Raw genomic sequence first — 20,934 nt, 5'->3', positions numbered from 1 at the left:
TATATTAATGTATATATATGGAATTTAGAAAGATGGTAACAATGACCCTGTATGTGAGATAGCAAAAGAGACACAGATATAAAGAATGGACTTTTGGACTCTGTGGGAGAAGGTAAGGGTGGGATGGTTTGAGAGAATAGCATTGAAACATATGTATTACCATATATGAAATAGATGACCAGTCCCAGTTCAGTGCATGAAATAAGGCACTCAAAGCCGGTGCACTGGGACAACCCTGGGGGATGGGATGGGGAGGGAGGGGAGAGGGGGTTCAGGATGGGGGACACATGTATACCCGTGGCTGATTCATGTCAATATATGGCAAAAACCACTACAATATTGTAATTAGCCTGCAATTAAAATATTAATTTTTTAAAAAATCAGTCACTCTGTAAAGAGAAAAGATCCATGTGAATTAGAAGAGGAAAAAATAAGAAAGCCCTTTTAGAACAGAAAACATTTTACAAATGTGATATAGGAGTCTATGGAGTCAGTAATTGGCTTAGTACATAAGAATGAGTGGATCATGATTTTCAGATTGCAGTTTATTGAGGACTGAACATTCATTTTTGTGTTTTGTGTTTTATTAGTTTCATGTTCTGATTTGGGCTCAGATTCTTAATTTCAATTACAAGGTCTAAATAATAATCCAGTTGTAACAAACAACAATATTCTGACATTGTTACCTAGTACCCACCACTCCCCACCTCCATTTAGCAACAGTTGCCTAAGGAACTGGCTTAAGAATTTTACAGAACTTAATTCATGTGTCATTAGTACAGTTGTGCCGTTGAGTTAGAACATGATATGCCTGAGAAATGAGTACAGAATATAAAATTTAAATGTTTTACCATCTTGGTGATTATCTAGATCAGGTATTCTTCAACTAGTTGATCGGGAGCTACCTGTCATTTTCTACAGGGGTTTAGATTATAGGGCTGGAGACTGAAGTTCAATATTTATAGTCGTAAATAGGCATGGTGAGGTGAAGCAGACTTGTACCCAGAACAAAGCCTGTTTCCTGTCGCCACCTGGAGGACCTGGTAATTGACACCTGACATAGTTCGGTCACCTGATAACTCTTTTAATATCCCAAAGGACTGTCAGCATTCTTGGGTTATAATTCTCTTTCCTAATTGTAATTCTGAAACATGACCCTATATGTGAGACAGCAAAAGAGACACAGATATTGTCTTTCTTATCCATTCGTCTAAAGCACTTAAAATAGTTAATAATTTGATTTTAGTAGATTTAGGAGACAATCTAAGAGAGAGAAGGGAAAGAAATCTTACTGAACACCTTCCCTGTTCCAAGGCAGTTCTAGATGCTTTAAGTGTAGAAGCGCACGTAATTTTTATGAAGAACATCCGAGGGAGATTCCCACTTTACAGAAAAAGACACCACACGGCTCTACTCAGGTTTATTAGACTCTCAGATATCATCCTTCCACTTCTCAATGTTGTTTTTTCTGCCTACCCATTGAGAAGAGTTGGCCCCACGTGTGACGTCATGAAGAGCCCCTGTGACAGCCTGCTCAAGACCAGCTGCACACAGTGTGTGTTCTGTGTGTCTGAGGACGAAACCAGCTACTCAGTTTCCAAGACTGTACGGTAGTGCCCTCTAGGTGACCTTGAGACGGACCAAAATCACACCTGCTAGCTTTTCTAGCCTTTACTTTTTCATGAGAGTATTACATCTGAGTTCGCGTCTGTTTGCCAGTTTAGCTGGTGTCATTGGATCCGGTTAAGAATTTACAGTCAGATTTACCAATACAGAGTCCTCTGCTAAGTCTCTGATTTTCATGGACCTCTACAAGAAGGGAAATATACTCTTAGTGTCCATTATTACAGAACAAACAATGACAAACGTGCTGCTAGGAACTTTGTTATTTTTTTAATGAACTTTATATTTTTAAAGAATTGGCATTTCAATTAACTGCATTAAACTTTGTTTTTATTTATTTTTTTAAATTTTATTTTATTTTTAAACTTTACAATATTGTATTAGTTTTGCCAAATATCGAAATGAATCCGCCACAGGTATACCCGCGTTCCCCATCCTGAACCCTCCACCCTTCTCCTTCCCCTCCCCTCCCTCTGGGTCGTCCCAGTGCACCAGCCCCAAGCATCCAGTACCGTGCATCGAAGCTGGACTGGTGACTCGTTTCATACATGATATTATACATGTTTCAATGCTATTTTCCCAAATATCCCCACCCTCTCCCTCTCCCACAGAGTCCATAAGACTGATCTATATATCGGTGTCTCTTTTGCTGTCTCGTACACAGGGTTATTGTTTCCATCTTTCTAAAGTCCATATATATGCGTTAGTATACTGTATTGGTGTTTTTCTTTCTGGCTTACTTCACTCTGTATAATAGGCTCCAGTTTCATCCACCTCATTAGAACTGATTCAAATGTATTCTTTTTAATGGCTGAGTAATACTCCATTGTGTATATGTACCACAGCTTTCTTATCCATTCATCTGCTGATGGGCATCTAGGTTGCTTCCATGTCCTGGCTGATAGACAGTATATTCATTCAGCTTTTAAAGACTACAGTGTGGTTTTTATTATATAGATATTTGCATTAATTCAGGGCTAGGGCCCATTTAAAGCTATATCTTGAGATATGAAACCTTAAAACCTGTTTAAAGGCTTAGAATATGAAATAAACTCGACAACAGTAATAACCATTTCTGTTAATCTAGTATTTAAGAAAGACTCTCAAGGATTTAGCAGCCTGTTCATTCCCAGAGCAGATTTTGGAAGTTTTTGTGTTTTTTCTTTGATAGAGCTGTGTGTATTGGCTCCACTCATGGTCAAGTTGGGGATTCCCAGGTGGCTCAGACAGTAGAGTCTGCCTGCAGTGACCTGCAAGACCTGGGTTCAACCCCTGGGTCAGGAAGATCCCCTGGAGAAGGAAACGGCAACCCACTCCAGTATTCTTGCTGGAAAAATTCCATGAATGGAGGAGCCTGGCAGGCTACAGTCCGTGGGGTCACAAAGAGTTGGACATGACTGAGTGACTTCACTTTCACTTCACTTTCATATTCAAGTTACAGCTTTTGGGTGAACCTTCCCTGACGTATTCCCAAGGAGCTTACTCACCAGGCTCAATCTGATGACATTGAATCCAGGATGGAGGGCCACAGCTTCAGGATGAAATATACAGAATGAGCTGCTGTAAACTGCATCTTCTATTTGAAGGATGTAAGATCCTCTAGAGAAGGGCAGTGTTCTTGCCTGGAGAATCCCATGGGCAGAGGAGCCTGGTGGGCTACAGTCCATAGGATTTCAAACAGTAGGACATGACTGAACGACTAACATTACATTACATTAGCATGGAGGGAACCAAGTAAAAGGGGCTTTCTTTTCTTTACGTGTGACTCTGATGTATGTGTGTGTGTATATGTATAAGTGTTGGGATTTGGGGAAGGAATGGTGGGGGAAAAGACATCTTTGTATTTTATTTTTGCTGGCAGTGGCATGAATAAATGGCCACTTCACATATTGGGACAAAGATAATGCTAAAGATCCCTTCTGGGCATTTGCACTAATTATAGCCTGAATGAGCTGTCATCTCATTCTCACTCTATCTCCCTTTGATTTTATTTTGTTAAGTACATTTTGAAAGCACTTATATTGATGGATATTGGTCCTGAAGACACAGAAACTCATTAAATACTGGCTAGATGGTTGAAGAATGTTCTCATTGACAACTCTTTATGTATCTTAAAATGTTAAACTATAGTATAAAAGAAATTGATATTCAGTATTTTTGAAAAGTGTATTTTAAAAAACATTTCATACTTATACTTCTATATCAGCCAGTGACAAGACAGCCAAAAAACTTTTCTTTGCTAACATCCAGCATTAAATATATCATACCTTTAACTGATAGCTGTGGTAACTTTCTAACCTGCCAGATGAATAATACAGTCTAAGAATTAACTTAGGAGAGCTCATCCTAAGGCCAATCCTTAGAAGGCCAAACATATCTGCCCAACTATTGGCATGCATTAATAGTGAACACTGTTGAAACTATTGCTTCATTATGAATCAACTGTCTTATTAGAGGAGACTGAAATTATATAAAGCTTATTCTTCAGTGACATACAGGTTGGGATTTTGTTGCCTTTAAGGTAATTTTATTCACATTTCTTTATTCACATCTATAATTTTATTTATTTTTGTTCATGACACACAGCTTGGGGGATCTCAGTTCCCCAACCAGGGACGGAATCTAGGCCACAGTGGTGAAAGCACCAAATCTTAGCACTACCAGAGACCAACAGAGAGGGCTTCCCTGGTGGCTCAGTGATAAAGAATCCACCTGCAATGCAGGAGACAAGAGTTCGATCCCTGGGTTGGGAAGATCCCCTGGAGAAGGAAATGGCAGCCTATTCCAGTATTCTTGCCTGGGAAATCTCATGGATAGAGGAGCCGGGAGGGCCACAGTACACACAGTCACAGAGTCGGACGTGACTTAGCAACCAAACAACAGCAAGACCACCAGGAAACTCTCTGTTTTTGCCTTTTATCATGTCTGTCAAGTGTTTGAACAGCTGTTACCATGAACAGAAGTAGCATAAACTTTTTGTTTTCAGCTCCAGTTTTCCTTTAAGGATCACTCTTCCAGAAAACCACAGAATTACAATCTGATGAACAAAGATATGGGATTACCAATCCTGTTCTATCAGGGCAAGTACATCTTTTCTAAGCATGTGACGATAAGAAATTCCATTATACAGTTACTGGACCAGTTGATTAACCAATGACATGAATGTATCAGTGTCATTTTATCCAAGAGAGGCCCTGAAGACCAGAGTTGACAGCTAGTCCTACATAGTGGTCTCTGGGAGCCTGGGAAGCTCTGAGTTATAATGTCCCTGCTGCTGGAGACCAGATCAGACACTAGGCCAGTGACCAGAGAGTAACAGGAGAGCCTTGGAAGGAGCTGTATTGGTCTTTGTCAGAATTAACTTCAAAGCTAGAGGTGGGGAGGGAGGCTCTGTAAATTCAAGAGGGGGAGGATGTTTAACACTTAAAACCTGTAAGTGTTAAACACTAAAAAATTATAAGATAAAGTATTATTGGAGCAACTGTTATTCTCAGAAGAACCTGTAATTAGGAATGGGAGCTCACACTGGCAAGTGTGACCTCTCTGGGTCAGTTTCCTCTGCAAGTGGAAATATCCAGGCCTGTCTGCTTTTTGGTTCTATTAGTTGGAAAGAAGCAGATGGTAAACATGATATAAATTAATAAACTGAAATGATAACTATAGAATATTCTATCCATGATAGAAGCAGTGTCGCTAAACCTAGTTGGTGGCATAAATATTTTATCACTTAGATATTTTGCAGTCCTGTAGATAATCAAGATAATGTACTCAAACTAAAGACTGTACTGTAGGGAATGGTGTATCACTAATCCATTTCTTTAGAAAGGCTGTCTATCCCTCTTCCCACTCCACTCCCATTAGCTACAAGTTCAGGAACAATACTGTTTAGGACAAAGGACCATCATATCCAATTTGTAAACTGATTTCTCTTTTATCGACATTATTTCAAATCAAAGCATTTGACATTTCCATCAAGATATAAAACATTTCCGTAACCTATACATTTCTTTCATGCCTCCTTCCAAGCAGTCCTTACCAACTCCCACTCAAAAGAACTGCTCTTATGATTTCCATTCATAGGATTAGTACTGTTCATTCATATAAATATGACCAATCTTTTGTATCTGACCCAACATATTTCTCAGATTCATCCATGTTGCTGCATGGATTGTACTGACAAGTGGTATTCCATTTTATGGATATCCCAGTTTACTCATCCATTCACCTATTGATAGACATTTGTTTTCAGCTTTCAGTATTATGAATAAAGCTGCTATGAACATTGGAATAAAGGTTTTTTTGCAGACATGTTTGCATTTGTCATAAATAAATACCTAGAAATAAAATGGTGAGTTCAGTTCTTTCAAGTGGTTGTACTGTTTTCCACTCACACCACAATATATGCATTCCACATCCTCACCAGCACTAGGCACTGCTAGGTTTTTTAATTTTAGAAGTCCTAATGAGTGTATAGTGGTGGTATTGTTCTGAAAACAGCTTTTTAATTTTTACTTTACATACAGCAAAGCTGACATTATTTTGGTGAGCAGTTCTATGAGTTTTGATATATGTATAGATTCATATACCACTATGACAATCAGGATACATAACAGTTCTCAGTTCAGTTGCTCAGTTATGTCCGACTCTTTGCGACTGCATGCACTGCAGCATGCTAGGCTTCCCTGTCCATCACCAACTCCTGGAGCCTGCCCAAACTCATGTCTATTGAGTTGGTGATGCCATCCAACCATCTCATCCTCTGTCATCCCCTTCTCTTCCTGCCTTCAATTTTTCCCAGCATCAGGGTCTTTTCAGAGGAGTCAGTTCTTTGCATCAGGTGGCCATAGTATTGGAGTTTCAGCTTCAGCATCAGTCCTTCCAATGAATTTTCAGGACTGATTTCCTTTAAGATGGACTGGTTGGATCTTCTTGCTGTCCAACAGACTCTGTAGTGTTCTCCAACACCACAGTTCAAAAGCATCAATTCAACACTCAGCTTTCTATATGGTCCAACTCTCACATCCATACATTACTACTGGAAAACCATAACTTTGACTAGATGGAACTTTGTTGGCAAAGTAATGTCTCTTCTCTTTAATACACTATCTAGGTTTGTCACAGCTTTTCTTCCAAGGAGCAAGTGTTTTAATTTCATGCCTGCAGTCACCATCTGCAGTGATTTTGGAGCCCAAGAAAATAAAGTCTGTCACTGTTTCCATTGTTTCCCCATCTATTTGCCATGAAGTGACGGGACCAGATACCATGATCTTCATTGTTTGAATGTTGAGTTTTAAGCCAGCTTTTTCACTCTCCTCTTTCACTTTCATCTTTGCTTTCTGCCCTAAGGTGGTGTCATCTGCATATCTGAGGTTATTGATCTTCCAGCATCTTGTTTCCAGCTTGTGCTTCATCTAGCCCAGCATTTCTCATGATGTGCTCTGCATATAAGTTAAGTAAGCGTAACAGTTCTAACACCGCAAAAAAGTTCCCTTTTGCTGCCTCTTTGTAGTCACATTCTCCTCTTACCCTGACCCCCAAAAACCACATCTGTTGTCTGTTCCAATAGTTTTGCCTTTTCCAGAATCATGCACTATGCAATAAATAAAATCATGCAACATAAAACCTTTTAAGACTGGGATCTTTCAATCAGCATAATGCCTTTAAGAGTCATCCATATTGGTATCAGTACCTTTGCTACTTTCAATTTTTGGCAGTCATGGATAAACTGTGATAAATAACTACATAAAGCTTTTTATGTGAACACAAATTTCATTTCTCTAAATACCTAGGTGTGTTGAAATCCCTTATGATTATACAGTGGAAGTGAGAAATAGATTTAAGGGCCTGGATCTGATAGATAGAGTGCCTGATGAACTATGGATGAGGTTCGTGACATTGTATAGGACACAGGGATCAAGACCATCCCCATGGAAAAGAAATGCAAAAAAAGCAAAATGGCTGTCTGGGGAGGCCTTACAAATAGCTGTGAAAAGAAGAGAAGCAAAAAGCAAAGGAGAAAAGGAAAGATATAAACATCTGAATGCAGAGTTCCAAAGAATAGCAAGAAAAGATAAGAAAGCCTTCTTCAGCGATCAATGCAAAGAAATAGAGGAAAACAACAGAATGGGAAAGACTAGGGGTCTTTTCAAGAAAATGAGATACCAAAGGAATATTTCATGCAAAGATGGGCTCGATAAAGTACAGAAATGGTATGGACCTAACAGAAGCAGAAGATATTAAGAAGAGATGGCAAGAATACACAGAAGAACTGTACAAAAAAGATCTTCATGACCCAGATAATCACGATGGTGTGATCACTGACCTAGAGCCAGACATCCTGGAATGTGAAGTCAAGTGGGCCTTAGAAAGCATCACCATGAACAAAGCTAGTGGAGGTGATGGAATTCCAGTTGAGCTGTTCCAAATCCTGAAAGATGATGCTGTGAAAGTGCTGCACTCAATATGCCAGCAAATTTGGAAAACTCAGCAGTGGCCACAGGACTGGAAAAGGTCAGTTTTCATTCCAATCCCAAAGAAAGGCAATGCCAAAGAATGCTCAAACTACTGCACAATTGCACTCATCTCACACTCTAGTAAAGTAATGCTCAAAATTCTCCAAGCCAGGCTTCGGCAATATGTGAACCGTGAACTTCCTGATGTTCAAGCTGGTTTTAGAAAAGGCAGAGGAACCAGAGATCAAATTGCCAACATCCGCTGGATCATGGAAAAAGCAAGAGAATTCCAGAAGAACATCTATTTCTGCTTTATTGACTATGCCAAAGCCTTTGACTGTGTGGATCACAATAAACTGTGGGAAATTCTGAAAGAGATGGGAATACCAGACCACCTGACCTGCCTCTTGAGAAATTTGTATGCAGGTCAGGAAGCAACAGTTAGAACTGGACATGGAACAACAGACTGGTTCCAAATAGGAAAAGGAGTTCGTCAAGTCTGTATATTGTCACCCTGTTTATTTAACTTACATGCAGAGTACATCATGAGAAATGCTGGACTGGAAGAAACACAAGCTGGAATCAAGATTTCCGGGAGAAATATCAATAACCTCAGATATGCAGATGACACCACCCTTCTGGCAGAAAGTGAAGAGGAACTAAAGAGCCTCTTGATGAAAGTGAAAGTGGAGAGTGAAAAAGTGGGCTTAAAGCTCAACATTCAGAAAACGAAGATCATGGCATCCGGTCCCATCGCTTCATGGGAAATAGATGGGAAAACAGTGGAAACAGTGTCAGACTTTATTTTTGGGGGGCCCCAAAATCACTACAGATGGTGACTGCAGCCATGAAATTAAAAGACGCTTACTCCTTGGAAGGAAAGTTATGACCAACCTAGATAGCATATTCAAAAGCAGAGACATTACTTTGCCAACAAAGGTTGGTCTAGTCAAGGCTATGGTTTTTCCTGTGGTCATGTATGGATGTGAGAGTTGGACTGTGAAGAAGGCTGAGCGCCAAAGAATTGATGCTTTTGAACTGTGGTGTTGGAGAAGACTCTTGAGAGTCCCTTGGACTGCAAGGAGATCCAACCAGTCCATTCTGAAGGAGATCAGCCCTGGGATTTCTTTGGAAGGAATGATGCTGAAGCTGAAACTCCAGTACTTTGGCCACCTCATGCGAAGAGTTGACTCATTGGAAAAGACTCTGATGCTGGGAGGGATTGGGAGCAAGAGGAGAAGGCGATGACAGGATGAGATGGCTGGATGGCATCACTGACTCAATGGACGTGAGTTTCAGTGAACTCTGGGAGTTGGTGATGGACAGGGAGGCCTGGCTTGCTGCGATTCATGGGGTCGCAAAGAGTCGGACACGACTGAGCAACTGATCTGATCTGTTATATGATAAGTAGTTGTTCCAACTTTATAAGAAAATGCTAAGCTGTTTCCCAGAGTAGCTGTGCCATTTTGCATTCCCACTAGCAATTATGAAAGTTTCAATTGCTCTGCATACTTACCAGCAGTTGGTATTGCATATTTTTAATTTTACCCATTTTAATAGATGTACAGATGTATCATACCATGGTTTTCATTCTTCAAATGGCCAGTATTGTTGAGCATGTACTGGTAGGCTGCAGTCCATGGGGTCGCAAAGAGTCGGACACGACTGAGCAACTTCACTTTCATTTCATGTACTTACTTGCCATCCATAGATGATGTCTTGCATGAAAATTCTGTTACACATCCTTTAAAAATTGGATTGTTTTCTTACTGTTGACTTTTGGTATTTGACCATTCTAGATTGAATTCATTTGTTGGGCAAATGACATGCAAATATTTTTTTCTCCATCTGGGGCTCATCTTTTTACTTCCTTAACTGTGTTCTACTCAGAACAAAAGTTTTCAATTTTTCTTTAGTCAAGTGTATCAGTTTTTTTTTTTATGGTTCATGCTTTCGGTGTCATATCTAGAAGCTCTTTGTCAAACCCAAGATCATGAATGTTTTCTGTAATGTCTTGTGAAAGTCTTATATTTTACATTTAGATTTATGACTCCCTTTGAGTTAATTTTCTATATAAAGGGTAAGGTATAGATCTCTGAGGGGGTGGATATGACTGTCCAGTTGTTCTAGTTCCAGTCATTGAAAAAATGAGCCTTTTTGCACTGAATTATTTTTGCACAGTTGTCAAAACTCAATTGACCGTACTCCTGTGGGTTTATTTCTGGACTCTTCTGTTCCAAAAATTTGTGTGTCTGGCCTTTCATCAATATAGAACTGTCTTGATTATTGTAGCCTTTTAATCATTCTTAAAAGTGGGTAATGTGAGTATTCCAAATTTGATCTTTCTCAAAATTGTTTTGGCTATTCTAGTTTCTTTCTTTGCATTTCCATAGTGAGCTTAGACTTGGTGTGTTTATAACAAATCCTGCTGGGATTTTGAATGGAATTTTAGAATCAGTTTGTCAGTGTCTACAAAAAAGCCTCCTGGAATAGTGCTTATATGTAAATTTATATATATATAAATTGGGGGAGAACTGACATCTTAACAATATTATCTTTGAGATCATGAACACTTTATCTATTTAGTTTACAATTTATATTATTTACATATGGCATATACAGTGTAGTTTTTCATATATTTTGTTAAATATACCCCTAGCTGTTCAGTTTTTATATATTGCAAATGGCACTAATTTCATCTTTCAATTACTAAGTATACTGAAGTACAGTTAATTTTTCTATAACTTTGTACCATGAGACTTTGCTAAAATCATTTATTCTATTAATTTTTTCATATATATTCCTTTGGATTTTTTACATACATATACAAGTCATGTCATCTGCAATTAAAGGCAGGTTTTTTTTTCTGACAGACTGTATGCTTTGTATTTCTTCCCTCTAGTACAATATTAAGTAAAAATTGCAAAATAAATAGAAATTGTGAGAATAAACACTGTTGCCTTGTTCCCATCATGGCTAAAGTTATTCAGTCTTTCACTGTTATATATTTGTTTGAGGAAGACTCTCCTATTTCTAGTTTGCTAAGAATTTTTATCGTGAATGGTTGTTTTATCAAATGCTTTTACTGCATCTATTGAGATCATCTGGCTGTTTTCTATATTAACACAATGAATTATGTTCATTGACTTTTGAATGTTACAATCAAAATTTACATCGTGTTCTGGTATAAATCCCACTTGGGTCATGATGTAGCAACCATACTCTATATATGCTGGATTCAATTTGCCATTAAAAAAGTGTTATGTGAGTCTGTATTCATGACGGATATTGACTTGCAGAGTGTTCTTTTCTTGAACTGTCTTTACTTGTGGTAGCAGGGGGATCCTGACTTCTTACAGAATGCATATGGAATCCTCTCCCTCTATTTTCTGGAGTTTGGGCAAGATTGGTATTATTTCTTTCTGAAACATTTGAAAGAATTTAGAACTTCAGAGTTGCCATTTGAGCCCAGAGATTTCTTCCCGGGAAGGTTTAAGTTATAAATATGATTTCTTTCATTTATATAGGGATGTCAGACTCTGTTTTCTCTTGTGCCAGTTTTGGTGGTTTGGTGTGTACAGAGTTGCTCATAATATTCCCTTCTTTGTCTTTTAATGAGTAAGGAGTATACAGTAATGTCCTTTCCCCATCGCTTCTTGGTTATGTGTGTCCTCTCACTTTCTTGATCAGACTAGATACAGACTTAGCTATTTTATGAGATGTTCTTTTAAGCACCACTGTTGGTTCCATTTCCTTTTTTTCTGCTTTCATCTATACTATTTCCTTCCTACTGTTTACTTTGGGTTTAATTTACTTTTCCTTTTCTAGCTTTTTAAGGTGAAAACTTAGATCACTGACTTAATGCTTTCTTTTCTGTTACAAGGATTCAAGTCTATCAGTTTCCCTTTAAACTTTCAAAAGTGCATTTAAAAATTTTTGATATGTTGTGGCTATTACTTGGTTGAAAATATGTTAATTTCCTTATGATTTCTTCTTTGTCCCATGGGTTTTTGTTTAGTTTCCAAGTATCTGGGACTTTCCTGGATATTTTATTATTTATTAATTCTGTGATGGTTGGAAAATATACTCTAAGATTCCAAGCTTTTGAAATCTGTAGAGACTATCATGTAGTCTCTCTCGGTGATTGTTCTATACTCATCTTATAAGAGTGTATCCTACCGTTGTTGGGTATAATTTTCTATAAATGTCAGTTAAGTCCAGCAGAATTATAGTGTTGTTAAAAAATTGAATTCCTTATTTTTTTCCTTTGGGTATTCTTATCAGTTACTGAGAGAATACTGTTTCTGCCTTTAATTATCAGTTTTTCTTAATGTGTTTTGAAGCTTTGTTATTAGTTACCTATACACTTATGATTATAATGTCTTCTCATTGACACATAAAATGTCCCTCTTAATTTCTGTAATACTACTGGTTCTTTGAGGTCTGATTTGTCTGATATTCATATAGCCACAGCAGCTTTTTTATACTTCTTGTTTGCATTGTATATCCTTTCTCACCTTCTCGATGCAACCAGTATATTTGTATGTAAGGTGTATCTCTTATAATTAGCATATAGTTGGAGTTTTTAAATAGACTTCCTTTTTTAGAGCAGTTTTAGGTTCACAGCAAAGTTGAGCAGGAAATAGTTACCTTCTTCCCATTCCCCTCACCTGCTCCAACACACACAGCCTCACCCACTGTCAACACTCCAATCTGAGAGTTACAGTGAATCTACATTGACATATGACCTCTCCAAGTCTTTACCGGACGTTAGGTTTCATTCTTGGTGCTGTACATTATGTGGGCTTGACAACTGGCACATTATCCATCATTATAGTAGCACACAGATAACTACCCTAAAAATTCTCTGTGCTCCACCTAGTCAATCTTCCCTCCTCTCTACGTGCTGTCAACCCCTGGGCTTTTTACTGTCTCCATAATTTTCACTTTTTCAGACTGTCATACAGTTGGAAAGATTGTCTTCTTTAGAGCTTAGTAATACACATTTAAGGTTTTTCAGCTACTTTTCATGACTTAATAACATAATTTCTTTTTAACACTGAATAATACTCCATTGTCTGGATATACCACTGTTCACCCATTCACCTACTGAAGGACATCCTGGTTGCTTCCAGTTTCTGCAATTTTAAATAAAACCGCTATAAACATCCATGTATGAGGTTTTGTGTCGACATAATTTTTCAACTCATTTGGGTAAATTCCAAAGAGTGTAATTGATGGATCATATGGAAAGAATATATTTAATTTTGTAAGAAACTGCCAAACTGTTTTCCGCAGAGGCTGTGCAACTTTGCTTTCTGTTTCTCCACATCTTCAATAGTGTTTTGTGCTGTCAGTGTTCTGGATTTTTGCCATTCATATAGATTGTACTGATATCACAATGTTTTAAAATGCAACTCCCTAATGATATATGATGTTAAATACTCCTTCACATGCTTATTTCCCTTTTGTCTTCTCTGGGAAGGTATGTTTGTTCAGATCTAGTGTCCATTTTTAAGTCAACCTGTTTTCTTATTAAGTTTTAAAGAGTTCTTGTATATTTTGGATAAACAATCCTTTATCAGATATGTTTTTGCAAATACTTTCCCCCAGTCTGTGACTTGTCTCCTCATTTTCTGGGCAGTGTGCTGCACAGAAATCTTTACTTTTAACAAAGTCCAACTTATCACTCCTTTCTTTCGTGAATCATGCCTCTGATATTGTATCTGAAAGGTCATTGCCAAACCCAAGGTCATTTAGATTTCTCTACATTTAACTCCTGGATTTTATCTTTTAAGTTTTACAGTTTGCTTTATATTTAGACCGTGGCTCACTTTGAGTTAACTTTTGTGAAAGGTGTTAGGTCTAAACTTTTTTTTTTTTTTTTTTTACAATGACTGTCCAGTTGTTTCAGTACATATTGAAAAGACTGTCTTTGCTCTATTACCTTTGCTCCTTTGTCAAAGATTAGTTGATTACATGTGGATCTTATTTACCTAGTCTGCCTTTTAATTCAAATTTTTAGTTCATTAAGTAATTTCTGATATCTATGGTCAGCAACTTTGCTGTTTGTTTTCTATTTGTCCCATTATTTTTTTCCTCCTATATTCATCCTTTCCTGCCTTCTTCTAGGTTAAATATATCTAATGTCTCATTGTTTTTAAGCCATATTTACGTTATCTTTTTAGTGGTTTCTCTGTTCAGTTTTTTAAAATCTTCCCTCCCCCCCGCCTTTTCAGATTGGCTGTATCTCTGGATTTATATTCAAGCTTACTAATCTTTCTTCTCCGATGCCCAATAGCCCATATAATGAGTTTTTCATTTGCTCTTGAATTTACTTCTTGTGTGTTTTGTTACAATTCCTATTTCTCTGCTGAGATACTCTATTTGCTCACTCAATGATCATTTTTCCTTTATGTCCTTGTGTGTGTATGTTAGTTGCTCAGTTGTGTCTGACTATTTGTGATCCCATGGCTTGGCTCCTCTGCCCATGGAATTCTCCAGGAAATGATACTGCAGTGAGTTGCCATTCCCTTCTCCAGGGTATCTTCCCACCCCAGGGATTGAACCTGGGTCTTCTGCATTGCAGGCAGGTTCTTTACCATCTGAGCCTTGAAATTATTTACATTGCTGTTTAAAGTTCTATTAAGTTCTGTTAATTACCAAGTGCTTGGTCATCTGTGGATCTGTTTCTAGTAAATTTTATTTCTTGAATAGGCACATTTTCCTGCTTCTTTGCATTATTAGTAATATTTTATTATGTGGTAGACATTGTGGATAATTTGTAGGAATTTGGATTATGCCATCTTCCTTTAAACAGTATTGAATTTTATCCTTTGTTCAAATGGAACTGTTTGTGCAAACTTAGTCCAGTACAGCCCATTGGACTGGCTGCCTGTTTTTAAAAAATTAAGTTTTATTGGAACTTACTCCTTGCCCGTCTGTTTACAAATTATCTGTGGCTGCCTCTGCACTACAATAGTAGGCCTGAGTAGGGTAACATGGGCCATGTGGCTCACAAAACTAAATTATACACAGTAAGTCCCCTATATGTGAACATTCAAGTTGCGAACTTTCAAAGATACAAACGTGTCTTGTCACTTAAGTTAGTTTCCATATCTGGCCTACATGTGTAATCTTCTGCAAGTGATTCTGCTTTTGCATATTTTACTGCACAGTACAGTATCTTTATTTCAAGTTTAGGATGTCCAGAAGCAAGCATAAAAGCAGCAGTGATGTAACTGGTACAGTTAAGAAGCACCAGCTATTGTTACTGTAGTATTGTACTTTTCAAGTAAAAATGTTTTATTTAAAAAAATATATATATTTTATTGAAGTATAGTTGACTCATAATGTTTCAGGTTCACAGCAAAATGATTCAGTTATACAAATACACATATATTATTTTGAAATTATTTTCCATCATAATTATAAGATATGGATATAGTTCCCTATGCTCTACTGTAAATCTTTGTTGCTTGTTGTATATCTATTTTTAATTAGAAATCAAAGTTATATTCATATTAAATAAAACAGAATCAAAATGTCATAATTAGGCAAAAATTCATAAGTTTTCTAATATATATTTTACACATTTGTGTATATATATATATACGTATATATATACACACACACATATATATATATACACACACACACAAAAGCTTTCCTACTACACTTGTTAAAGGCTTGAGAAAGAACATCAAATAAAAAGAGAAGGAGAAATTGGAGAACATAAACTAAATGAAATGGGAATACTGAATATGAAATAGAAAAAGTAAAACAAACTAGATAAAAATAAAAGATCATCATATAGTCCAGTTGTTTTTAAACATGACTGCTCTTTAGAAACATAATATCTGGAGCTCTGGAGAAAAGCAATACCTGAGCATTTGTATTTTTCAAAAAATTTCAAGATAATTATGATATGCATCTGGATTTTAAAAACTGACTACAGGTTTTTCTATTAGATCCCAGCTTTGGTAATATAAAGCTCTAATATTTTTCTGTTGACCAATCATGATACAGTGGTATTAAGTGAGTAATAGTTACATAATCACAATAGTAAAAGATGTTTATCAGTTTTCACAATCAATAGCCAGACAAAAAATAGAAGATAATTATAACTAAGTCATAGTGGGAACATGATTAAGTTAACAATATAAAATAGTTACATATAATTGCGGGGGGGGGTCAAGCAGAGTGATGTGGTAAGTTGAACTGCATACATGCACATGTTTTCATCGACTAGTCAAAGTCTTTTGCTTGATGCATTTAATCCATTTATTTTAAGGTAATTACCAATATGTATGATCCTATTCAGAGAAGGCAATGGAACCCCACTCCAGTACTCTTACCTGGAAAATCCCATGGATGGCGGAACCTGGTAGGCTGCAGTCCATGGGGTCGCTAAGAGTCGGACACGACTGAGTGACTTCCCTTTCACTTTTCACTTTCACGCACTGGAGAAGGAAATGGCAACCCACTCCAGTGTTCTTGCCTGGAGAATCCCAGGGACGGTGGAGCCTGGTGGGCTGCTGTCTGTGGGGTCGCACAGAGTTGGACACAACTGAAGCGACTTAGCAGCAGTAGCAGCATTATCCTATTACCATATTCTTAATTGTTTTGGGTTTATTTTCGTAGGTCTCTTCCTTCTCTTGGGTTTTTTGCCTAGATAAGTTCCTTTAGCTTTGATTGTAAAGCTGGTTTGGTGGTGCTGAATTCTCTTAACTTTTGCTTGTCTGGAAAGCTTTTGATTTCTCCATCAAATCTGAAGGAGTCTTGCTGGGTAGAGTATTCTTGGTTCTAGGTTCTTCCCTTTCATCACTTTAAATATGCCATGCCATTCCCTTCTGGCTTGTATCATTTCTGTTGAGAATCAGCTGATAGCTTGATGGGAGTTCCCTTGTTGCTTTTAATATTTTATCCCTGTCTTTAGTCTTTGTCAGTTTGATTACTGTGTGTCTCAGTATGTTCTTCCTTGGGTTTATCCTTCCTGGGACTCTCTGTGCTACCTGGACTTGGCTGACTATTTCCTTTCCCATGTTAGGGAAGTCTTCAGCCATTATCTATTCAAATATTTTCTCAGGTCCTCTCTTTTCCTTTTGGGACCCTTATAATGTGAATGTTGATGTGTTTAATGTTGTCCCAGAGGTCTCTTAGGCTGTATTCATTTCTTTTCATTCTTTTTTCTATGTTCTGTCCTGTGGCAGTGATTCTCACCATTCTGTCCTCCCAGTCATTTATCTTTTCTTCTGCCTCAGTTATTCTGCTGTTGATTCCTTCTAGTGTATTATTCATCTGTTTGTGTGTTCTTTAGTTCTTCTAGGTCTTTGGTAAACATTTCTTGCATCTTCTCAATCTTTGCCTCCATTCTTTTCCTGAGATCCTGGATCATCTTTACTATCATTATTCTGAATTCTTTTTCTGTAAGATTGCCTATCTCCACTTCATTTAGTTGTTTTTCTGGGATTTTATCTTGTCCATTCATCTAGGACATAACTTTCTGCTTTTTCATCGTGATTAGCTTTCTGTAATATGGTTTTTGTTTCAGCAGCTGTGAGACTGTGCTTCTTGCTTCTTCTCTCTGTCCTCTGATGGATGAGGCTAAGAGGTTTGTGTAAGCTTCTTGATTGGAAGGACTGGCATGGGAAAACTAGGTCTTGCTCTGGTGGCCAGGGCCTTGCTCAGTAAAGCTTTAATCTAATTGTCTGCTGATGGGTGGGGTTGCACTCCCTCCCTGGTAGTTGTTTGGCCTGAGGGGTCTACAGGCTCTATGGTAGGGTTAGTGGTGAATTCCAAGAGGGTTTACACCCAGGGGGACCTTCCAGTGCCCCGTCCCTGTGGTGAGCCCCTGCCAACCCATGCTCCACAGGAGGCCCTCCAACACTGGCAGGTGGTGTTCAGTCTCCTGTGGGGTCACTGGTCCTCTCCTGTGGGTCTTGGTGCATGCAAAATTTTGTTTGTGCCCTCCAAGACTAGAGTGTCTGTTCCCCTCAGTCCTCTGGAAGGCCTATAATCAAATCCCGCTGGCCCTGAAGGCCAGATTCCCTGAGGAATCCCAGTCCCTTTGTTGGATGCCCAGGCTGGGAAGCTTGACTTGGGGTTCAGAACCTTCACAATAGTGCAAGAACTTGTTTGGTATTATTGTTCTCCAGTCTGTAGGTCACCCACCCAGCAGGTATGAGATTTAATTTTATTGTGATTGCATCCCTCCTACCAACTTGCTGCAGCTTCTTAGTCTTTGGACGTGGGGTTTCTTTTTGTGGTAGGTTTCAGCGTCCTCCTATCAATGGTTGTTCAACAGCTATTTGCAATTTTGGTGCTCTCACAAGAGGAGATGAGTACATGTCCTTCTACTCTGCCATTTTCAAAAATGTTTTATTTTTATACACTATTTGTGTGAAAAGTATTATAAACGTATTACATACAGTACTACATAGCTGATTGTGTTAATTGGGTACCTAGGCTAACTTTGTTGGGCTTAGGAACAAACTGGACTTACAAATGTGCTCTCAGAATGGAATCTGTTGGTATGCAGGGGACTTAATATATTATCTAGCCCTTTAGTGAAAAGTTTCATTAAACTCTGCTCTAGGGTTCACTCCTAAAGTGTCACATAAAGTAGTAGCTAAATGCCTCAAGTGTTCAGTGAGGTTTCTTCACTTTGGCTGGTGTGGAACTTCAGGAATTCCCTAGCACTATTGAAAGTATAGCATCACTGTTCAATTCTAAGTCCCAGAGCAGGTATTCATTTGCTAAGTCTTGCAAATGTTTTCTGTATATACACACCCCAGCCCTCAACCAAACCAGATTTAGGTCTGCTTTTCTGATGCATATCAAAGCTAAGCAACTGACACCAGGTTGTGGTGAAGGACAGCAGTTTTATTGCAAGATGCCTAGTGTGGGGCCAAGCAAGGAGAATAAACAGATCGTGGTCAAAATCCCTGAACTCCTTGATGGCTTTAGTCAAGGGGTTTTTGTTTTTAAGAAGCTTTATTACCCATGTTCAGATTAATTAAGGATGCTGTAGTGACAAACATACAGAAACACTGTTTAAAACATAGTCATTAAATAGAAAAGTATCAAATTTATTTTTTATCACTGGACATTTTGTCTTTAAGTTTTTATTTTACATTGGGGTAAAGTTAATTAACAATATGTTATTTTCAGGTTATAGTGAAGTGATAAAGTGATTCAATTATACATATACAGGTATATATTTTTCAAGTTTTTTTTTTTTTTTTTTTTTAAGGCAGGGTGAGGGAGACGGTCTCGGGATGTGTGATCACCTCATGGACATCCTTCTAATTGGTTAGTGGTGAGGTAACTAGGTGGCACTTTGGAGTTAATATCATCAACCTTCTGGTTCCACCCAGTCTGGGGTCTGCATGCTGGTGGTCAGCAGACAGTTAACGTCCTTCACCTGGTGGTTTTAGTATCTGCAAAGCAAGAATATGGCTCAAGGTATTATCTATAGCACTTGAAGAGGAACTAAAGATCCTTGACTTTTTTTCACGGCTATTATTATTTTGTCTTGCTTGACTGTTTTCCTTTGTTTCTGCATTTGTTCTTTGGAACTCAGAGAAGGGCTTAGAAAAGGCAGAGGACCCACGGGTCTCTCCCGAGGAAGGCCCTGCAGGGTCCTGCTTGGTTTTAGTGAGACCTCATGCAAATTTCTTCCTCCCTCCAAACTCCTTTTTCTCTTGAATTCTCTTGTAATTTCATCTGCTTCAGTAATTCAGTCTCTGCCTCTGTAACACAGCAGAATTGCCACTCTGCTTGGACTCAACCTTCTAGTGTTAAATGCTGGAAGATGCCCCAGGCAGAATCTCAAGATGATCCCTTTTTTTCTTGGTGAACCTGGCTGAAGGTTTATCAATTTTATATTTTCAGGAAGCCAGCTTTTTTTTTTTGATTGATTTTTTCTTTTTTTGGTCTCTTTCATTTATCTCTGCTCTGGTTTTTATGATTTCTACTAACTGGGTTTTGTTTGTTCTTTCTCTAGTTGCTCTAGGTGTAAGGTTAGGTTTGTTTCCTGATGTAAAATTGTATGGCTATAAACTTCCTCTTAGAACTGCTTTTCCTGCATCCCATAGGCTTTGGGTCATTGTGGCTTTTGTTTTCATTTGTCTCTAGGTATTTTCTCTGATTTCTTCAGTGATCTATTGATTTTTTAGTAGCATACTGTTTAGCCTCCACGTGTTTGTGTTTTTTACAAGTTTTTTCTTGTAGTTGATTTCTAATCTCATAGTGTTGTGGTCAGAAAAGCTGCTTAATATGATTTCCATTTTCCTAAACAAGTTTGCTTTGTGGCCCAGCATGTGATCAATCCTGGAGAATGCTCCATGTGCACTTAAAAAGAGTGTGTATTCTGCTTTTGAATAGAATGCTCTTTAAATATCAATTATCTCCATCTAGTCTGATATGTCACTTAAGGCCTGTGTTTCCCTATTGATTTTCTGTCTGGTCTGTTGATGAAAGTGGGCCATTAAAATCTCCCACTATTATCGTTACTGGCAATTTCTACTTTTATAGCTGTTAGGAGCACCTGAATATATAAGGCAAATACTATTTTGGGTGCATGTGTTTATACTTGTTATATCTCCTTTGATTGATCCCTTTATCATTATGTAGTGTCCTTTGTCTCTTGTAACAGTCTTTCTAGTCTATTTTATCTGACAAGTATTGCTCCTTCAGCTTTCTTTTGATTTCTATTTGCATGGAATATCTTTTTCCCTCCCCTCACTTACAGACTGTATGTGTCCCTAAATCTGAAGTGAGATTCCTGTAGACAGCATATATAAAGGTCCTGCTTTTTTTAATCCATTCAGCCAATATAGTTCTTTTAGTTGGAATG

At 37.9% G+C, this 20,934-nt stretch overlaps 2 protein-coding genes across 10 annotated transcripts in view; one reads left to right on the top strand and one right to left on the bottom strand.

Moving 5' to 3' along the window:
* HIBCH (3-hydroxyisobutyryl-CoA hydrolase) overlaps window positions 1-20,934 on the bottom strand; it is a 151,910-nt gene that overhangs the window by 7,252 nt on the left and 123,724 nt on the right. The window contains exon 14 of one of the 3 annotated variants that reach the window (XM_061432790.1): window positions 1,991-3,279. The exons of 1 other annotated variant lie outside the window; for it this stretch is intronic. In XM_061432790.1, the coding sequence (XP_061288774.1) occupies window positions 3,200-3,279 (80 nt within the window). In that variant the 3' untranslated portion in view covers window positions 1,991-3,199. Of the gene's footprint in view, window positions 1-1,990; window positions 3,280-19,144; window positions 19,517-20,934 lie in introns of those variants that run through there. One more of the 3 variants, XM_061432811.1, reaches the window with a different exon arrangement.
* C2H2orf88 (chromosome 2 C2orf88 homolog) overlaps window positions 1-20,934 on the top strand; it is a 79,446-nt gene that overhangs the window by 52,604 nt on the left and 5,908 nt on the right. Inside the window, exon 2 of one of the 7 annotated variants that reach the window (XR_009739471.1) lies at window positions 19,330-19,388. The exons of 5 other annotated variants lie outside the window; for them this stretch is intronic. The gene's annotated coding sequence lies outside the window, so the exon portion shown is untranslated. Of the gene's footprint in view, window positions 1-19,329; window positions 19,389-19,519; window positions 19,542-20,934 lie in introns of those variants that run through there. One more of the 7 variants, XM_061432853.1, reaches the window with a different exon arrangement.

This window comes from Bos javanicus, chromosome 2 (genome assembly GCF_032452875.1).
Source record: "Bos javanicus breed banteng chromosome 2, ARS-OSU_banteng_1.0, whole genome shotgun sequence".
NCBI classification, from domain to species: domain Eukaryota; kingdom Metazoa; phylum Chordata; class Mammalia; order Artiodactyla; family Bovidae; genus Bos; species Bos javanicus.
This window is presented reverse-complemented; position numbering and strand designations above follow the sequence as displayed.